Source organism: Miniopterus natalensis, chromosome 17 (genome assembly GCF_054644295.1).
Source record: "Miniopterus natalensis isolate mMinNat1 chromosome 17, mMinNat1.hap1, whole genome shotgun sequence".
In the NCBI taxonomy this organism is placed as follows: domain Eukaryota; kingdom Metazoa; phylum Chordata; class Mammalia; order Chiroptera; family Miniopteridae; genus Miniopterus; species Miniopterus natalensis.
The window spans coordinates 7636512-7657052 of NC_142097.1; the positions used below are offsets into that span (position 1 = coordinate 7636512).

The following is a 20541-nucleotide window of genomic DNA, read 5'->3' on the forward strand; positions in this document are numbered from 1 at the left end:
ACGGACTGGGCGCCTCTTCTGGGTCAAGGCACTGGCCTAGAATCCCAGGTATAGTGGAAATTGGGACAAGATAAGGCCTTTGTAGAAGAGAGGAAAATGTGAAATGTCCATGGGAAACAGCCAGCCAAGTCCAGAATGCAGGAGTTCCCCACAGCAGCCGACCTGGTCGTCAATGACTGAATAGTGTGAACAGAGGAGAGAGGGGCTACTACCCATGAAATGAAACTTAGGACCTGTGGCTGCGAGGAGGAAGGGCTGCTACTTGTAAGGATCCTGCTTTATGGAAACCTGACCATGAAAATATGTTTTTGAGACAATCAGGGACATGTGAGTGTAGAATGAGCATTAACATTCCTTAGTGTTAACACTCCTTAAAAATAACCTTAAGGAATGTTAATACCTATACATGATCATGTATGATTATGATGGCATTGTGGTTGCTTTTTTTGAAAAGAGGGAGAGAAGAGAGAGGGTGTCCTTACCTGTTAGAGATAGACTTCTCCACCTGCAAGGAAGCAAACATGAGATGTCTGGGTTTGCTTTTGTGAACTCTGAGGGGAAAAAAGGCACCACTGCCCATCCTATGTGGCTCAGTGGTTGAGCGCTGACCCATGAACCAGGAGATCGCTGCTCCATTCCTGGTCTGGGCACATGCCCGGGTTACGGGCTCAATCCCCAGTGAGGGGCATGCAGAAGGCAGCTAATCAATGACTCTCTCACCACTGATGTTTCTATCTCTCTCCCTCTCCCTTCCCCTCTCTGAAGTCAGTAAAAACATTTTAAAAAGAAAAAGAAAAAAAAAAAAGACACCTAAGAAGGACTCCTGGTGGCTAACTGGGCTCAAATTTTTAAATACAGCCTAGCAGCCATTTTTGCACAGGGCCCTCACACACTGCACTTCACGAAGGAGCCTACATCCAACTGCCTGCCTCTGCATGAACTGCTGGCCTTCCCGCTAGGCTGCTTGCCTGCACAGCCAAACTGCCCGCCTGCACTGTGTTTCTGCCACCTGAGCCCGCCCTCAGGAAGGTTTCCTAGAATCCTATTTCAACCAATGGGATTGAGGCTTTCCCCATCCAATCAGCTCTGGCCAATCAGAGCAGCTCTATTCTAACCAATCAGGACAGTGCCTTTTGGGCCAATCAAACTGCAAGGATTTGGAGCCCTCATTTGCATAAGGACAGATCAATCAGGGACCAGGAGCAGAGAATTCTGTCCATATCAGCCAACTCCCCTCCGGCTAGGAGAGCTTTCCTTCCCTTTTCACTAAAGAATGAAGACTGTGAGACCACCAAGGAGCAGAGCAAAGCTGTCTAACTGGAGAGGGGCCTGGCCTCAGGGCCACATGGCCCCAGAGCTGCTCTACAGCCAGGCTGTGAAAACAGGCCAGCTGTGTCACTGTTGGGCTGTTTGTACCAAGTAGAATTTCCTTCTTCCCCACACCCACTATCGGGAATTTCCAGTGTCATTGAATTGGCACCAACAACAATTGGTTGATACTTTAAAATGCTAACAAATAAAAAGGGAGGGAAACAAATGAAAAAAAAAAAAATTGATAATTGTTGAAGCTAGATTGTGTTTACTGGAAGTTTCATTAAATATTTTTTTTCGGGGGGCAGACAATCACTAAGAAGTATAACAGAGCAGAAGAGCAGCTGGGAATGCCCAGGGAGAAGCCCTGCACTCAGCTGCGGGAGGCGCGACTGGGAGGGTCAGTGAGGCAGAAAGGGCCGTCCAGGTGGAGAAAGCCAGCGTGCCCGGGCACGGAAGCCCCAGTGTTGATGAGGGTAAGCAGTTCATCCAGGCCTGCTTGGAACTGGCCTGGTTTTAGCTCTGAAAGTCCTATATCATGTCCCAGGAAACCCACCAGTCCTGGGCTAACCTGGATGGTTGTCACCCAGTCATACCACTGGGGCATGAAACATTGGGCGGGCAGGTAAGGGGAGCAGAGCTGAGCTGGAGCGGGGGTGGCAGGCTGGATAGGAGGCCAGCGGCCTCCCCGGGGCACTCCTCAGGCTTGATTACTGGCTTCCATATCACAACTGCAGCAGCATCCCTTCCTCCCAGGACGTTTAGAGTTACCACCCAGGGACCCAGCTGGCTTCTCATGCCCTTGCTCTGTCCTGCTGGGGAGGAGCCTGAAGACGCCACAGTGTCTGCCCTGGACACTTTCTCCTGGACCCCAAACCCCCTTCATTTGCACATATACTTATATATGTATAAAATCTGCCCCGTATAGCTTCTGCATATCTCCTGGGGAAGGAGGAGTACATTGTATTTGTACTTTATAGCGACAATATACATATGTACATGTATATTATATACATATGTCCACTATTATATACATATATACATTACATATAGTTGTCCCTCAGCACCCTCCCTACAGATACCAAAATTCTCAGATGCTCAAGGGTATATAAAATGGTGTAGTATTTGCATATAACCTATGCAACCTATGCTTGTTTTTTTGTCTCCCCATTTTGGCTGCCTGTTTGGGTTTGTTTCTATGTATTAGGTAGATCTGCTAGGACTCTCAGTCTTTTTGGAAGGTCTCTGGTACAGGCCAATGTCAGACACCGTTTTTGACTGGCCCCGAATACCCTGTCTGGAGCTATCAACAACACTCGGCTTGAGGTCTTCTCTGCTGGGGCTGGTGCAGTTGGAAAGGACCAAAATGCAGACCAAAGTCTGCTTCTCCAAGGCCTGGGTCCGGAAGCAGATCAGGCAAGGACTCAAAGCTCTCTGAGGTCTGCCTCTGCTTAAAGGCTGATTAATCTGATTCTCCAAATGAGCCTCAGGCTATAGAAACTCCACAGGGTGGGGCAGCTGATTGTTATCAGTCTCTTAATGAGTCTCGGGCTGTAGAAACTTCTCTAGGTAGGGTGAGAGGTTTTCCAGCAGGGTGCGGCAATGCCCATCCCCACCCCAGTAAAAGCAGCAAAATGTCTGCCTGAGAAAGACGTCCTCTGCAGTATGGGGGAGTGACTTGGCACAGGCATCCAGAGGGGTGCCTTCTGAGCTCCTGCTCCAGAGCCCGCAGCCCTAGATTCTCCCCTCGCAGCTCCAGTCCACTCTGCCCCCCTCTGCTGGAGCCCAAGGTGGGTGGCTGACACAAAACTTTGCGTGTTGGCCCTTTAAGAGGGGGCCTGCGTTTCTAGCCATTTCTCCCTGCAGACAGAACCCCTGCTGCTTTTCACAGCCAGATGTTAGGTGGGCACCTTTCTCAGCCCTGGTGCTCTGGGCTGGGAAGCCCAGCCTGGGGTTTAGGCCCCAGAGTCCTCAGTGGGACCCCCACAGCTGAGATCTCCCTCTGGACCTTCAGCTGCTGCCTGTGGGAGCCACCCAGCCCTCTCAGCTCTACACTTCCTACCAGTCTCTAGCGGTCTCCCCTTTTCCTCCTTGGTTATGAGGGTGCTCTCCAGCTCATCTTCAGTTGCAGTTGATTACTCAGGATGGTTTTGCTATATTTTAATTGTAATTCCAGTTTGATCCCAGGAGAGTGTCAGTGTAGCTTCCACTCAGTCCGATATCATCTTTAATCTCCTCTCCCATGTACTGTAAATCACCTCTAGATTACTTATAATACCTAACACTGTGTAAGTCATTGGTATACTATACAGTTTAGGAACTAATGACAAGAACAAAAGTCTGTACATGTTCAGCACAGATGCAACCATCGTAGACCTAACTCTACATAGTACATGTCAGCAACAGTGTCTCTTTAAAAAAAATATATTTTTGAGCTGTGGTCGGCTGAACTCAAAAATGTGAAAACTGTGGCTATGAAGGGGTCAAATGTGTGTGTGTGTATATATATATATGTATACTATATATTCTATATTATAATATATACTCATTAAGCACTTGCTACATGCATTTTATTATTCAATAATCATAAAACCCCTTTTATTAAGTAGAAGTGATAACTACTAGCATCTACTTAATAAATGAAAAAATTAAGGCTCAGAGAAGTTAATTTGTTTCAAACCAAATGTGAGGATAGCAATATGCCTCGCATACGTACCTCCTCGGGTTTCTGGGGGAATGAATGAAGTGTTATGCATATAAAGCACTTAGACTAGTGCCTGCCTGGAGGAAGCACTTCAGAGGGGTTTGCCTTACTGATGCTGTTTCTGTACCACACTGCCACGCCCTGCAGAGAGTCCGAAAGCACAGAAGTCTAAACTAAGGAAAAAATAAATGATTTGATCATTTGCATTGCAAAATAATTTGCCCGTTTCCTCCACAAGCCAGCCCATTTGGTTTAACAAACGGAGTGGGCATAAAGGCAGAGGCATCTACAGCAGAGCAAGCATCATCTTCAAAAGCTTCCGGCCACATTCTCCGGATTCGAGTCCCTGAGCTGACAACACTCAGCTCTCACAAAGGACAGAAGAAAACCCGGCCAGCTTGACCCCCTCACGGCCCTCCGTGGACAGGCTGGCCCTCTTAGCTGTCTGCTTCTCTAGCCATTTATCACACATCAACCTCTGCAGAGCCTCCCAGTCTGGAAATTTCCTGCTTGTTTCATAGGTATGGAAATCAAGGCTCCAGAGATGGAAGGAGCTCACACCCTCCTCAGCCTCTGGTTCCCTGGATCCCTCCTGGGAGAGCCTCCCCTACAGGCCACAGGGGAGACCCCAGTGACTGTGACCAGCAGCCAGGACCGCCCTCACCCAAGGCTCACAAGCAGTGAGAAGCCACAGCTTCTCCCTTTCCCAGTTACCGGGGAGAAGGGCAGGGCCAGCCTGGCTTCAGGATCTTAGGCAATTTTGTTGGCTTCTGGGCACCCATCAACATCTGAGGAGGGCAACTCAATACCTCACACCCAGCTGGGCAAGAGCCATTGGATGACCATTTCCCACCAGTGCAGTGATTTCCATTCTCTCTTATCCCCACCACATGAAAAGCCACAGGGGAAATCAGGATAAATGGGAGAAGCAAGCGTGAGATGCAGCTTTGCCCCTGCTCAGGGCTGTCTGGGCCTGGGGTGGGTGCGGCCCCGTGTGCTCAGCTTGCCTTCTGCTGTGGACTCCTGGTATTTTGTCACATGTGGTGCCCACCTTTCAGCTCTGGGAAGCTCCCAGAGGCTGCCACATTGGAACCGAGGATGTTAAATACATCTACACTGGTCCTTTCCAACACCCAGAACAGACAGCTCCCAGACCTCATTGTCAAAGGAGGCACCGGGCAGAGCTAGCAGAGCCTCTGAGTAACACCCTCCCCCCCCCCCCCATCAGCCCATCACCACCACACCACACACTCCACCAGCCCAGAAGCTCTGGGTCTCCTGGTTCCTGAGCCCAGGTCAGGAAAAGCAGCCCCTGCCCAGGCATCCCCCTAATGCACACGCCCCAAAACTTGAAGACACACTGCAGAGACGCTTCATTAATCTTTCACAAGATTCATCTAATAGTGGCTGAGCAGAGCTGAGAAAAGCCACATTGCCAGTGCCTGTGCCAGCAGCCTGCGAAGGGTTAACCCATTAGCCCATATCCTGGTGAGCTCATCCAGGCTGGAGCCTGCTCAGTGGCTGGGCTTTGCTGCACGCTGGCTCCTGGAGGGGCCTGGGAGGCTTGCTCTGGCTGGGATGAAGAACTTGAACAGAAACTCATGGCTGGCTTCCTCCCTGTGCAAGCTGTGTGTGGCTCCCAGGTCCCCATCTTCCCCCGGGACAGCAGGACAGTAAGTAAGGAGGGGACTCATCCCCTCTGCCCTTCCTTCCACTTCCCTGCGGGAACAAGCTGGTTCTCACTTTGCTTTAGAATGTGTTGAGTCTTTGAACTGGAGTTGGAAGGAAAGTGAATGACAGGAGAGGGAGAGGGGGCTGTGCCTTGGGAGGGGTGAACCAGCTGCCAGCAGGCAGGAGAGGACTGCCCAGTGGGAATCCTGGCAGAGTGGTGGCAGGGAGGAGGGGCTGCCCCTGATGTGCACCTGGAAGCGGGGACGCTGTGCGGTGTGTGGTGTGTGGTGTGCAGCATCCAGCCTCCACCCTTGGCAGTCACTGGGGCGGAGCCAGGCAGGGAACACATTTCCAAACCTGGTCAGAGGCAGGAGCCAAGAAGGCAGACACTGAAGCGCAAGACCACCCTCAGGTCCCGGAGCGCATGGGCGGGACTCAGGCCCAGGCCACCCTCCTGGGCATCCCATACCCGACCTCAGCATCTGCCCAGCCCTCCCTGCCACAGGTGTGCTGGGCGCCCAGGGCGGCACCAGGAAAACAAACTGCAGCTTGCTGGCTGGGGCCTTCGCCATCGCAGAAAGGGGGACAGATAGACACACAAACGTGTAGGGCGAACGTGCCTCGGGGACCACATAACCGGGTAAGAGTAGATGTTATCCCCTGGACTATCTCCCACCTTGTTGCTAAGCAGGGCCTGGGTGCCAGCTGCATGGAGACGGAGGTGAGTGGCACTGTCTAGGCTGAGCATGACCTTTGGAGAACTTCCCTTCCAAGAAGGTCTGTGAGCAGGTGACAGATGGTGAGCAGGTGACAGAGGCAGCATACTCAGAAATGCTCTGGCCTCTGCTTTATCAGCTCAGGCCCTCGGCCCCACTCACCTTTATCAGAGAGCGGCGGTCACCAACTGAATGTCCTGTTGAGGGGAGGGAGATACTAGTACTGACAGCTTGGTGGGCACTGTGGGGACTCCACTGGGGCAAGAGCAAGACTCCAGGTCTCAGGAATTTAAAAAAACAAAACAAAAACCTACTTTGTGTCTTCCTGAGGAATAATAAATCAGTGACTTCCCCCACTTGCATTTGTGGGCACCCTGCCCTTCTCCCAGAGCTGACCCTGCTCCCTGAGGCCCAGCCTCCGGCTGTGAAGCAGGGTACCCACCCCCCCACCCCCCCGCTCTGGTCCTTGCAATTCCCAGAATAGTCCAGCTCCTATCAGGGAGGAGAAGCTTGGGAAGAGACAGATAACGCCAGGCCCGAGCACAGCAAGAACTCTCGTAATATCAGGGCTGCCAGACATAGTACAAGGATGCCAGTCGAATTTGAATTCCTCATAAACAACAAATAAATTTTAATATAAAATGTCCCATGCATTGTTTGGAACATTCTCATATGAAAAAAGCATCCGTTGTTTATCTGAAATGCAAATTTAACTGGGCATCTGGTCATTCTATCGGCTAAATCTGGAAACCTATTAATATTGATGGTGTTTCATCAGATGCAAGGGAGGGTGGGGCTGGGGGGGCTGGGAATGAGTGCTGAACTAAACCTACGCAGACACCAGGGTGGCGGGTGCTGGGAAGGAGGGCAGGGAGGAAAAAGAGAGAGGAAAGGCCGAGCTCCATCCTTGAGAAGGCATGGGAGATCAGTATGTAGAAGCCCAGCTCTGAGCCTCAGTTTCCTTATCTGTGAAACAGAAATGAAGAAGACCTCCCTCTTAGAGCTATGACGATTAAGGGGCGCTCCATGTGAGGAAGGCTGCATGGGTCAGGCATTTGTGCTCTGTTGGATGATGACAGTGGTCACTTTGAGGCTGCTCTGTCACAGGCCTTTGCTGTTCCGCTGGCATCAACTTCGGGATGCCCGGCTTCAGGCCTCGTGTCCTCAGCAGCTCCACCCAGCAGCTCTAAGCCTGACTCCTCGCCCCAGGCAGCCACCACTGCAGTTCTGTCCATGGCCAGTGCCACATTTCAGTGTTCTCTCCACTCACTGTCCCCCCAGCTTGCAAAGAAAATCAGAACTGCTCCAAAGGGGAGCAGGATGCACTGGAACAGACAGGCTCCAAAACTGCCCTTCAGATCCTGGCTTGCTACTCACCTGCTGAGTAACTTTGGGCAAGTCACTTAACCTCTCTGATCTTTAGTTTCCAAGCCTGCAAAATGGGGTCCTAATCCTCCTTTCCCCAGTGCCCGGAGACTAGAGGAGGCCATGCAGAAAAAGCAGGCAGCACGGTTCCCAGCCCATAATAAGAGTCTGATAGTGGCAGTTAGTGTCACTGTGTGAAGTGTCAGCCCTCCCCAGCACACCGTTTCTTCGGCTCTGGAGAAGCTGCTCGGGTGCCTTAGATACTTCAAGAAGGTCAGCCAAAAGCAGCCAGTCTTGGCAGGTGTCCGCCCATTAGAAGCCAAGGAGGGGAAGGTGAGGGGGCTGGTCAGCGGGTCCCTCCTGGCTCCTTACAGCTGCCTCTCGCACCCCCTTGTTGGTGAGTCCCATCCTGCCACCGTCACTCTGAGAACAAAGGGCATTGTTGGCAATTGGCTGAGAAGAAACAGGAATGGTGACTTTGACGGCTGCAGTGATGAACCCTCCTGCCACAGCTCCCCTATTTATTGAACATTTAACAAGTGTTAGCTGCATCCTAGCCTCAGAAAAGCACTGAGCTATCTGCTGAGAGCGTAGGAAGTTCAGGAGGCCCCAGCCCAGCCCTCGAGGAATCCGGGAGGAATGAAGAGCTCTGGTCCTCTAAGCACAGGCATATATGGTCACCTCCAGGGCAGTAGTTCACTTACCTCGCTGTCAACTGCCTTTCTCATTAAGTGGCGCATTTCAGACACTCAAGACTCTACCAGAGGGAGAAGTTCTTGGTCCTTATTATCTGGGACACTCGCTGTTGCTCACCAGCTTGCGTATTCTACCCACCACCAAACCCTGCATTGGGCGACGGATGTTTGAGGGCGTGAGAGAAAGCCAAAGTGGCCTGCAGTTCTCTCCCTTCTCCGGGCATCCCCTCACCTCGCTTCTCAGAGGCACTGGTGAGTGAGCGAGTGAGTAAGTGAGTGAGCAAGGACGCGTGCTCGCCTGAGGTCCTCTGTGGAGAAGGACATTGTCTTATCTGTGACTCCGTGTCTAGCAGAGGATGGCGCAAAGGCTTCACTTGACAAGTGTCCGTTGCAGTGTTGGCCGGTGCTGTTAGCTGAGAGCTGATTAGCAGCCTGGGGACACAAGGTCAGCAATAACCAATATAAGTAGGCGGGCTCTCCAAGTCAGGGGCCATTACAAATACGTGGTAGATAAGCAGACCCGTGCTACCAAGATTAGGAGACCGTCCCGAGCATTCCTCCCTTTGGGTATGTTTCTTTGCCTATAAAACCCAGTATTTGCTGTCCAGGGGCCCTCTGGCTCCCTGAAAGTCTGTGTGTTCCTTCAAGGGATGGTATTTGTCCAAGACAAGGTAGAAAAGGTAAAATTCTTGTTGCTCCTCCCTCCTCTCTCCCTTTCCAACTTCCTCCCTCCCTCCCTCTCTCCATTTACATCTCCATCTCACATCCATTCCCATCCCCATCCCCACCCCCATCCCCATCCCCATCTCCATCCCCACCTTCATCTCCATCCCCATCCCCATCTCCATCTCCATCCCCATCTCCATCCACATCTCCATCTCTATCTCCATCTCTATCCCCATCTCCATCCCCATCCCCATCCTCATCTCCATCTTCATCTCCATCCCCATCCCCATCCTCATCCCCATCCCCATCCTCATCTCCATCTCCATCTCCATCCCCATCTCCATCCCATCTCCATCCCCACCCCCATCCCCATCTCCATCTCCATGCCCATCTCCATCTCCATCTTCATCCCCATCTTCATCTCCATCCCCATCTCCATCCCATCTCCATCCCCATCTCCATCCCATCTCCATCCCCACCTCCATCTCCATCTTCATCCCCATCTCCATCTCCATCTCCATCTCCATCCCCATCTCCATCCCATCTCCATCCCCATCTCCATCTCCATCTATCTCCATCTCCATCTTTTTCCTCTGTCCCCAGTGCTTAGTTTCTCCAAGAAGCACCTTCTCTTTCTTTCAGGATCTTCTCTTCCTCAGGATCAGTTACAGGGTCTTTCCCATAAGAGCCAGGTCACTCCTCACCCTACAGATTTCCCTTTAAAGTCTCTGCCCTATTCTGGGGTCACTTCCCCCTTACCCACACCCCTATTTTCCTTTTCTGAGGAATGTTTCTTGCCTGCACCCCTACCCTGGATCCCCATGTTTCATCATGTGGTTTCAACTATTATCAATATTCTGCTATCCTTAGTTTAGCTATACTTCCACCTGCTCCCTGCCCTGACCCCCTCAACTATTATTAAGACTTTTACATTTTTTTATTCTGCGGTGTAATTTGCATCCATAGAATTTTAGCGTGTCATACTGACGAATGGATCCCCATGGATCCCACATCAACACCAGGAGGAAGAACATTTCAGCCACCTCAGGAAATCACAGCGGGTTCCTTCCTACACTTACAACCACCACTTTGAGTTCTGTCATCTTAGATTAGCTCTTAGAAGGTTCTAGAATGTCATAAAAAGGGAAGCATCCATGAACGTACTCCTTTATGTCTGACCTTTTCACCCAGCACATCTGCGTGCCTCATCACGTCATGTGTGTCGGAAATTAGCTCTTTTTTGTTGCTTAGCAGCATTCTACTGTGTTGTTTATCTTTTCTTTGGCTCATGGGCATTTGGGTTGTTTTCCGGTTTGGGCTATTAGAGGTAAAGCTGCTATGAATATTCTTAAGCAAGTCTCTTATGGACGTGGGCTTTTATTTCTCTTGGATAAGAAAATCTATGGGGGGTGGAATTGCTGGATTAAAGGTCAGGTGGATGCTTGACTTCGCAAGAAACTCCCCGCCTTTTCCAAAGTGGCTGTGCCCTTTTACATTCCCACCAACAGGGTATGAGAGCTCTTGGGCCGCATCTCGCTGCTCAGTATGATGAGATTTTAAAATTTTAATTATTCCGGTGAATATGTGCCGGTATCTATTGCAGTTTTAATTTGCATGTTTTCTGTTGAGTATGAACTTCAGGCACCTTTTCATGAGTTTCTTGTTCATTTATTTGTCTTCTTTGAAATGAGTCTGTCCAAATCTTTTGCCCATTTTTAAAACTGGGCTGTTTGTGCCTTTATTAATCAAATGTAGTAGTTCTTATATATCCAGATACAAATCCTTTAACAAATACATATTTTGCAAAATTTTCCTCCCAGTCTATAGTTTGCCTGTTCATTTTCTTCTTAGTAGCTTTTAATGAGCAGTTTTCAAGTGTGATGAAATCTAATCTATTGGTTTATTTTTTCTTTCTCAATTATTGCCTTCTCTGCTTGCCTAAGAAATTTTTCCTGCCTCTAGGTCACAAAGATATTCTCTTATATTTTCTCCTAAAAGCTTCATAGTTTTACATTTATGTTTGAGTCATGTCCATGATTCATCTGGGATTAATATTTACTGGTGATGGGAGGTGGAGTCAAGTCTCATTTTTCCCACGTGAATATCCAATTGTTCTAGCACCATTTGTTGAAATGACTTTCCTTTCCCTGTTGAATTGCTTTGGTGCATTTGTCAAAAGTCAGTTGTCCTTGGTTATTGTTTGGCTTGCTGGGCTGGTTACTAGAGAGAGCAGTCTGGCTTCCTACGAGTCTGACGTACAGACAGAAGTCTGACTCCCCACAGGGGAGTGACTGACACACTGCAGGCTGGCCTCCTGCTCTGGTACCTGTAGAGCAAGAGGTGGTGTCCTGGGCTGGTCACTGCAGATTGTGGGTCAGAGTTTTATTTTTATATACAGTCTGACCATGGTCTATCTGCATATTCAGTCTCATTTATTATAAAGATTTGCAAACATACATAAAAGTAGAGATAGTGATGTAATGTACCTTCATACATCCATCATCTAGATTGAATAATGTTTTCATTTTGTTGTATTTGATTTAAAGTTTAATATTTTCCCGTGGATCATGGCATCACAACATTTCATCCCTGTATGTGGTTTCAAGGTGCAGCTCAATATCTATAAAGATGTTTTCTGATGTGTCCACAATACCATTATCATACTGAACACAAACTTTAAATCCTTCATGTCATCTGATACCCCAGCCACATTCAAACTTCCCTAAAAATATCCCACCATGTCTTTGTACAAGTGGTTTGTTCTAGTCAGAATCTAAAGAAAGGAACATATTGCATTTAGTTATATCTTTTCATTACCTTTGTTTAAACATTTTATTGGTATTTAACATACACACAGGAAAGTAGTCATATGAAAAGTATACAGCTCAAATAGGACACACCCATGTCACCAGCTATAGTCAGATCAAGAGTCAGAACCTGGACCCAAAAGTCCCTGCTTTCAGATGCTACCCCACCCACCAAGGGGATCCTAACCTCCAATAGCATCAATCGTCTTACAGGTTTTTGAGTTTTATTTAAATGAAGCGTGTCTGGCTTGTCTCGCCCTCGGCCAGCCTCCTGTTTGGAGAGTCATGCATGGTTTTCTGGGTGGGGGTCGTCATTCTTTTCTTCTCACCTGCATAGATCCAGACCAGGCCACCAGCTGCAGGCGCCCATTCCTAGTTGTGTGCTACAGATAAGTTCCACCCACTAGATCAGCCTCCTGACCCTCCATGGGAGAAGCACCTATTCTCTCTTCGGAAATTGCTGCCCAAAGGGCAGAGCCAACATTCAAACGTGTGGTTAGTCCAGGCGGCCTTCCCCTGGCCTTCCCCTGCATCTCACCTGGAGATCCTTACCTTAATTACACCTGCAAAGACCCGGATTCCAAAAGAAAGTCACACGCTGAGGTTCTGGGTGGACAATTCCACCCACTTCACGGGTTCGGAATTCTGACACATTCAACCCAAACCCCCAGAAACTTAATCCAAACCCAAAAGCATGGTTCTTCTCATGGGACCAGCTCACAGGTGTTACCAGGACCCTCACAGAGCCGCAGCTTCAAGGCCAAATCCTCTGAGCACCTGCTGGTGCCAGGCTGGGCGCCAGGGGATACTGTTGGTTGGAGGGTGAGTAAACTCAGCCCTGGCCTTGAGGAAGTTTGCAAGCAGGAGGGAGGGAAAGACTGGCATGTGGCATTGGCTCTTCACCACCTTGGCTTTGCCCCCAGGGGACATTAGGCAATGTCTGAAGATGTTTTTGATTGTCACAGCTGAGAAGGGAGAAGTGCTACTGGTATCTGGTGAGTAGAGGCCAGAAATGTTACTAAGTATCCTACGATGCACAGGACAGCCCCCATAACAAAGAGTTATTGGGCCCATATCGTCACTAGTGCCACTGTTAGGAATCCCTGGTGTTAGAATAAAAAGTTACAAAACTCATACTGCCCCCTAGTGAGTGATTTTCAGGAAGCCTGGACTCTAAGAATTTGAGTTTGAGTCAGCACTTGTGGACCAGCCTAAAACAGCTTTAGAAGTCCCTCAGCCTAACCTCTTCATTCTACTGATGTGGAAACAGGAACCAAGAAAGAAAATAATTTTAAAGCAACCGGGGCCATTCCTGAACACCTATAAAGTGTCACACAGTGCAGTCGTGTTTTGTGAAAGTTGATAGTCACTCCAACCCTATAAGACTATTATCCATATCTTACCCATGGTGCTAGGAAGCCTCAGAGAAGGAAGTAACTTGCCCAAAGTCCCAGGTCTCAAAGCAGGCCAACTGGGGCCAAATGGCAGCCTCTTCGGATCTTTCTGTCACGTTCATTCTATGGCCCGACCCTTCCTGTCCATCCGCTAACCCAAGGACACACCTCTTCCTAAGTAAGTCACCTAATTTTTTTAATCCTCACCTGACACCCGAGGACATGTTTTTCATTGATTTATTTTTTTTTTTAGAGAGAGAGAGGAAAGGGGTAGAGAGAGAGAGAAACATCAATCAGCTGCCTCCCATACGTGCCCCAATCTAGGATTGAACCCATCACCTAGGTATGTACCCTAACTGGGAACTGAACCCACAACCTTTTGGTGTACAGAACGACAATCCAACCAACTGCACCACCCTGCCAAGGCAATAAGTCAACTAAATGAAAGGTTCCCATTCTTTGGGACTTCACGGGCTGTTACAATTTAGATAATAGCTAAATAAATGTAGATAGATAGATGATGATGATGATGATAGATGATAGATAGATATATAGATAGATGATAGATAGATTAGATAGATAGATAGATAGATAGATAGATGATAGATAGATAGATAGATAAGTAGATAGATGATTGATAGATAGATGATAGATAGATAGATGATAGATAGATAGATAGGTAGATAGATGATGATAGATTAGATAGATAGATGATGATGATAGATAGATAGATAGATAGATGATAGATAGATAGATAGATAGATAGATAGATAGATAGATAGATAGATAGATAGAGATAGATAGATAGATAGATAGATAGATAGATAGATAGATAGATAGATAGATAGATGATAGATAGGTAGATGATAGATAGATAGATGATAGATAGATAGATAGATAGATAGATAGATAGATAGATAGATAGATAGATAGATAGATGATAGATAGGTAGATGATAGATAGATAGATGATAGATAGATAGATAGATAGATAGATAGATAGATAGATAGATAGATAGATAGATAGAGATAGAGATAGAGAGATAGATAGATAGATAGATAGATAGATAGATAGATAGATAGATAGATAGATAGATAGATAGATAGATAGATGATAGATAGGTAGATGATAGATAGATAGATGATGATAGATAGATAGATAGATAGATAGATAGATAGATAGATAGATAGATAGATAGATAGAGATAGAGATAGAGATAGAGAGATAGAGAGATAGATAGATAGATAGATAGATAGATAGATAGATAGATAGATAGATGATAGATAGATAGATGATAGATAGATAGATAGATAGATAGATAGATAGATAGATAGATAGATAGATAGATAGATGATAGATAGTAGGTAGGTAGACAGACATCTACACAGGTTGGCCAACCCTTTATCTTGGCAAATACAGATACTAACAAAGCCAATGATCATCTTCCATCATGGCCATTGCATAAAATGAAGCAATGCCAAACACAGAAGGACATAATCTCAGAGTAAAAACAGTCCCTTAAATTAAATAAATGTAAAGCTATGAAAAACTTACAACAGTGACTTTGTTTCCCTATTGTATGGCGAGTCACTACACAATTATTTATGTGTCATTCATATTCAGCAAGAGGCTAGTTTACTGCAGAAAGAAGCCCCAAAGTGAAAAATCCAGACATCCTTCTAGGTGAAGGACCCTCCAGACTCATCCAGACCAGTGTGCTCTGTGCAAGGAATGTTAAGTTCAGAGACCTTGGCCTGAGTTGCTGCACAGCCACATGGGAAGTGGGGTGCTTAGCCACACTCCTGAATAAACTGGGAATCAATGAACGACCTTCTCTCAGGGCCAAAGAGCATGTGTGAGGTGCTTCCAGCGAGGCCCAGTCAGTCCCCTTGCTTCCCTCAGAGTCCAGGAGCCCATTGTCCATGGCAGGGGTACCACCTCCAGTTGCGTACTTCCTGTCCCTGACAAGGTGGCCACCTCCCACCAGAGGGTGGCTCAGGGGAGCAGTCCTTCCTCACCCAGCCCAGCTCTGTCCGGCACAGTGGAGAGCCCCCAGATTCTCCACTCCAACCTCTGCAGCATCTGAGCGGCGAGCACTTATGCCCTGGGTCTCCCTGCAGAGTGGTGGAAATGGTGACCCAGAGGACACCCTACTGAAGATGTCAGGATGTCTCCACCTAAGGAACCAGGTGGCAATAACAAACACAAGGTTCCAGGTAGGATTTCACAACACTTTATGACCCTTTTCTCCCCACAGCCCACAGGGGAAATGTCCTTTAAAATGACTGCTTAGCTTATGCAAATGAGAGTCAAAAGGAAGCAAACACCTGGTGTCCATACTTACAAATTACAAAGCACAGTCATATTTTCCTGTCTTTGGAGCAGAAATCCAAATGCCCTCTCTCCAGATGAGTGTATGTGATTGTGAACATCTGCGTTCTGAAGGCATGGTGGTTTTATAATTCCTACTTTCCTCCCTGTCTCAGGGGAGGCACCCACAATGCTGCTCTAGAAAGTGGGAGCACTATGCAGTAGGAAGGGTGGGAACACTGTCATGGGGTGGTTCAGGCCTGAGCTCCTGGGAGGGTGGAAGGGGTGGGCGTTGAGGGGATTAGTCTGAAATTAACTTTGTAGGAAGTGTGGAAGGAGAAGACGTTCACTGAGGGAGCCTCTATGTGTGGAAGTGCCTTGGTGAAGAAGAAACTGCAGGTCCAGAGGGCTGGGGCCTGGGAACCACCAGCTGCGCACCATCTCCTTTATCCCAAGCTGTCTTTCATCCAGGGCTGGCACCACGGTTTTCATATTTGGGTCTGGCTCTCACTCTTTGGCGGGGGGGTGTCAGGGGATCCATTGTGACTAGGAAAAATAACCCACTTTCTTCCCCAATAAACTTTTTGCTATGGCAAGAATCTCTCCCATCCCACTCACAAGAGGTATATTAGGAAATGTTGGTTTGAGTGGGGCCTGATGGGACCAGAGGAACCTGGGAAACCTGGAGGAAGTGGGGAGAAGAAGCCAAGGACCAAAATTCATAGGAGGAGGGAGAAGAGCAGAGGCCTGGGAGACTGCTGCGTGGGAACGTCCTCCCTGGGAGGGAGGGGCTCTGAAGAAAACAGAGAGTCTGTAGATTCAGGACACCGGAGGAGACAGGGGCCAGCATGTTTCCTAAGTGCAGGGCACCTGAATGTACACAGGGAAGGAACCAGGCTCCCTTCAGGAAGATCTGAGTTTGTATAAGCTGTGTCCTAAGGAAAGCTGGATTCATTGTTGATGACCAGTGGAAGGGAAGGAGGGAGGAAGTGAGAGAATAGAGGGAGGGTGCAGTGGGAGAGGGAGGGGACAGAAAAGAACTTATTCACTCGTTCAATTAAAGCTGTATGCAATCTCTAGGGCACAGCACTGCCCTAGACCCTTTGGAGACAACTCAAAGATGAGTCAGGGTGATGACTTGGTGACAAACCTCCAGGAAGGGTGCCTGGACTCCCCCAGCCTGCCCTCCTCCCCGAAACAAAAAGTATCTAATATCCAGAGACTATCTAAAATCATTCATCTCTTACTGACTTACTGCAAATATATAGGCATTTGCACTTAATTTCTGATCATGGAATGGAAGGTGCTAATCCCACCTTCAAGGTGATTGAGCCAGCATAACTCTGGTGGAGTACTTGGCAGGTGAGTGGTGCCTCTCAGCAGCTCTGAAATTGTTCCACACAGGTGACCATTTGCCCCCCCATGGGGCTGTGGGACGAGAGATCTCTGTGACTGAGAGGCACACAGATGAGCATAGGTGAGAAATTGGAATAGGCAGCTGGGCTCGAGTCCATACCTTTACAGGCCTAAAAATGGGAATCTGATGTATTCTCATGGGTGGTGGGGAAAGGGATCATTAGATATTAAAGGTCACACTCTGAACCTGGGGCATCACTGTCCTGTGCTGACAAAGCACATGAAATCCCAGGCCGCCCTAAAAGATGGTCTCCAGCCCTTATGTAGCCTGGTGTTCTAAGAGAAGAGCAGAATGGGTTCAATCCAACTTTGTGGTAAATTCTTCACCTCTCTGAGCCTTAGCTCTCTCATCCGTAAAATAGGATGCTTAACTCACAGGGGTAACATGAGGTTCCAGTTTGATGAGTGTTCAGTGCAGTGCCTGGCACACAGCAGGCACTACACATGGGTGCGCGCACACGCACACACGGCTATGTATTAGGCATCACTACTCTAATAGACAAAAGATACCATTTATGGAGCCCTCAAAATATGCTAGCTATCGTTCCAATGCATTATATGCCTTAACCCACTCAAGATCATGGAGCTAGAAAGTGAATGAGTCGAAAATAAGATGCCAGTCAGTAAACTTGATTTTGTTTAATCAGCACCACTGTTCCCTGTTTTCAATACTAAAAGCAGTTGATTAGAATGATATAATATTTATCTCCTACAAGAAAAAAACATACCAGCTTGAGTGGTTTCTTTTCTATGTGGATCTCATCTGATTTTCCTTTTGGCTTCAGCACAAAAGCCCTGTCTGACCCTGCACTGAGCACCAGGCTGGAGACGGATGCTGAGAGCAGGAAGAACGTGTGAGGAATCCTTTGGCTTCACCCTTCTTTTAACTCCTGGGGGTCCCAGGTGCTGGGTCCTGTGCAGCTGTGATGATGGAGGATCTCCCCAAAGCCCTGGAGGTCGATGAGAAGTCTCCAGAATCCAAGGACCTGCTCCCCAGCCAAACCGCCAGCTCCCTGTGCATCAGCTCCAGAAGTGAGTCTGTCTGGACCACTGCCCCCAGGAGTAACTGGGAGATCTACCGCAAGCCCATCGTCATCATGTCTGTGGGCGGCGCCATCCTCCTCTTCGGTGTGGCCATCACCTGCTTGGCCTACACCCTGAGTCTGGGTGAGAAGAGCCTTAACGTCCTTCGGATGACAGGGCCTGCCTTCCTGTCCCTGGGACTCATGATGCTGGTGTGCGGGCTGGTGTGGGTGCCCATCATCAAAAAAAAGCAGAAGCAGAGGCAGAAGTCAATGTTCTTTCAGACCCTCAAGTCCTTCTTCTTAAATCGCTGATGTTTGCCTCCCCTTCTGTCTTTCCCATCAGCCTGCCACCTCACCCAGGAGCAGATCTGATGACCAACATCCAACATCCCCTCTCCCTGGTGGTGGAGTTTGCCATAAAAATGATCCAGAAACCCTCTTCCAGGATCTGCAGGAAAGAGAGCGCTCAGGACTCCACCCTCCTCGTAGCTGGGGCTCGTTGCTGGATGTATCTCATTTAGTGTCTGTTATCACTGATGCTTCCCTAGTTCCTGCCCTCGGCCATCCCCTTTCATGGCTCTCATTCCCTGTCATGCATTCAGGGATCGCTCAGCTAACTCTCTCTGCCAAGTGCTATGCATGTTGGGAAATTCCTTGGGTTGGGCTATGCCCCAAGGAGAACCTCATGTTTACATATCTGAGTACCTGGGCTGGATCCCACGTTTGCATCTTTCTAGAACCAAACTGACCAACAGAGGCGCTTCACAGAGGGGAGGGAGGGCTGACTTCTGACCCCCTGGGTTTGCCAGCCCAGCTCCCTTCGAAAGTGAGATACTGACTTGCATTTCAAGAGAAGACCCTACAAGTCACAAGTATCAGACATTCCAAAGAGTGAACAAGGGAGGGCTGGGGAAGCCACATTCCCTCTGGACAAGGCTCTGGGAGTCAGCCAGCTGAGGAAGTTCAATTCTCAGTTACATAGTATTTACAGAGGCCGTGGGTATGTGAGGGGGTGTCACAGTTTCTCCTTGACCTTCTGACTCCTTCGCCTTGACTACTCTGAACTTGCCAACTAGCCAAGGACAAGTGCATGTTGCCCTCCCGTCCTCTTTGCCCCTATCCTTGCTTCTAGAGCAGCCACAATGGAGCGCTGCAGACGGCTCTGTAAGCCTGCTCTCTCCTTCGCCTCCATGGAGAATCAAAACCAAGACAGAATTTCACATTTGAAAGGGCTGTAGGTTTCCAGAGATGGAATTCAGTCTCCAAAGTCCGTCTCCCTGCCCCCGCCCACCAAACAAGCAAACATATATTAAGTGCCCTACTCTGGGCCAGGCCCTGGGCTGGGAGCAAGACAGATCCATTCTCTGCTCTCATCTTCTTTCCCAAGTGCGAGATACAACACGAACACCCTGAGTGTCCGGGCTGCATACTTGGTGGGGAAATGTGGGTGGGCATGGAAGCGCGAAGAGGGCATCTAAACCAGGCTTCAGAGAGGACGGGGGGGGCCGGGGTCCCGGAGGCCTGTCATTCAACCTGAGAATGAAAGGAGAAATGAGAGCTAGCAAAGAGAGGGAAGGAGAAGCATTTTGGGTGGTGGGAACTGCCTATGAAAAGTGGGTGGGGGAGGGGAGCATGGTAAAATTTAGGAAACTGCATAGCCACTCTCTTAACCTCCCAGATGTTGCTCTTTGACCTTCCTTGTGGCTGCTTTTCCCCCAAGTGCCTCAGGGCAACTTCTCCCCAGACACAGTGAGGCCTCCCGCGTGTGAGGGAAAGACTGGAAGCGGGTTTCCAGAGGGGCCGCCAAACAGAGAGCACCCATGTGGTAGGCGCCCCCAAAACTTTCCTCAGGTGACAGACTAGGAGGGGGACCTGTGACACAGCTTGCCAGCACGCTGCCCTAGGCCAGGCCTGGGCCCAGTGGAGGGCATTTGATACTGAACTTTGAGAGAAAGGTGTCCTGCCCTGCAGTCACCTTGGCTTGAGCTGACTCCCTCCACTCCTCAGTCTTCTGGCCTCCTGGTCACCTTCGCAACCTCTCTCTCTAACGCACCTCCAGGCATCTCCATACTTCATGGTGGTTCCTTATGCAGAGTCAGAACCTCACCTTGTTCCCTCTGCATCGTGGGAAATTCCATAAAGGCAGGTACCTATGACAAGGGGACACCACCTACCCTTCCCACCTAAGCAACCAGAGTTCAGGGAGCTGGTGGCCATTGAGCTTCACCCAGAATGGCCATATCTCATCCATTCAGTGTGGCTGGGTCCTTCGGCTCACCTATCCCTGCACACAGGTGATCAGGGTCAACACTGGGGGTGTTGCAAGTGCTATGTCACTAGCTGTAGTTCCAGGGCTCAAGTGACCGACTTGCAGATCATTTCCTTTCTCTGACTGAAGGTGGGGTCAGTATTGGCCCTACATTCCTTGATGCTCTCTTGCAGGGAAGCAAGTGTGGTGGTC

General features: G+C 48.8%; 1 protein-coding gene across 1 annotated transcript; it reads left to right on the top strand.

The window, feature by feature from the left end:
- Positions 1-5599: 5599 nt before the first annotated feature.
- On the top strand, positions 5600-19190 carry PIRT (phosphoinositide interacting regulator of transient receptor potential channels). Its single transcript, XM_016222445.2, has 2 exons — positions 5600-5688; positions 17841-19190. Exon 2 carries the CDS (start codon positions 17982-17984, stop codon positions 18390-18392), a length of 411 nt encoding a protein of 136 aa, XP_016077931.2. The 5' UTR covers positions 5600-5688; positions 17841-17981; the 3' UTR covers positions 18393-19190.
- Positions 19191-20541: the final 1351 nt, after the last annotated feature.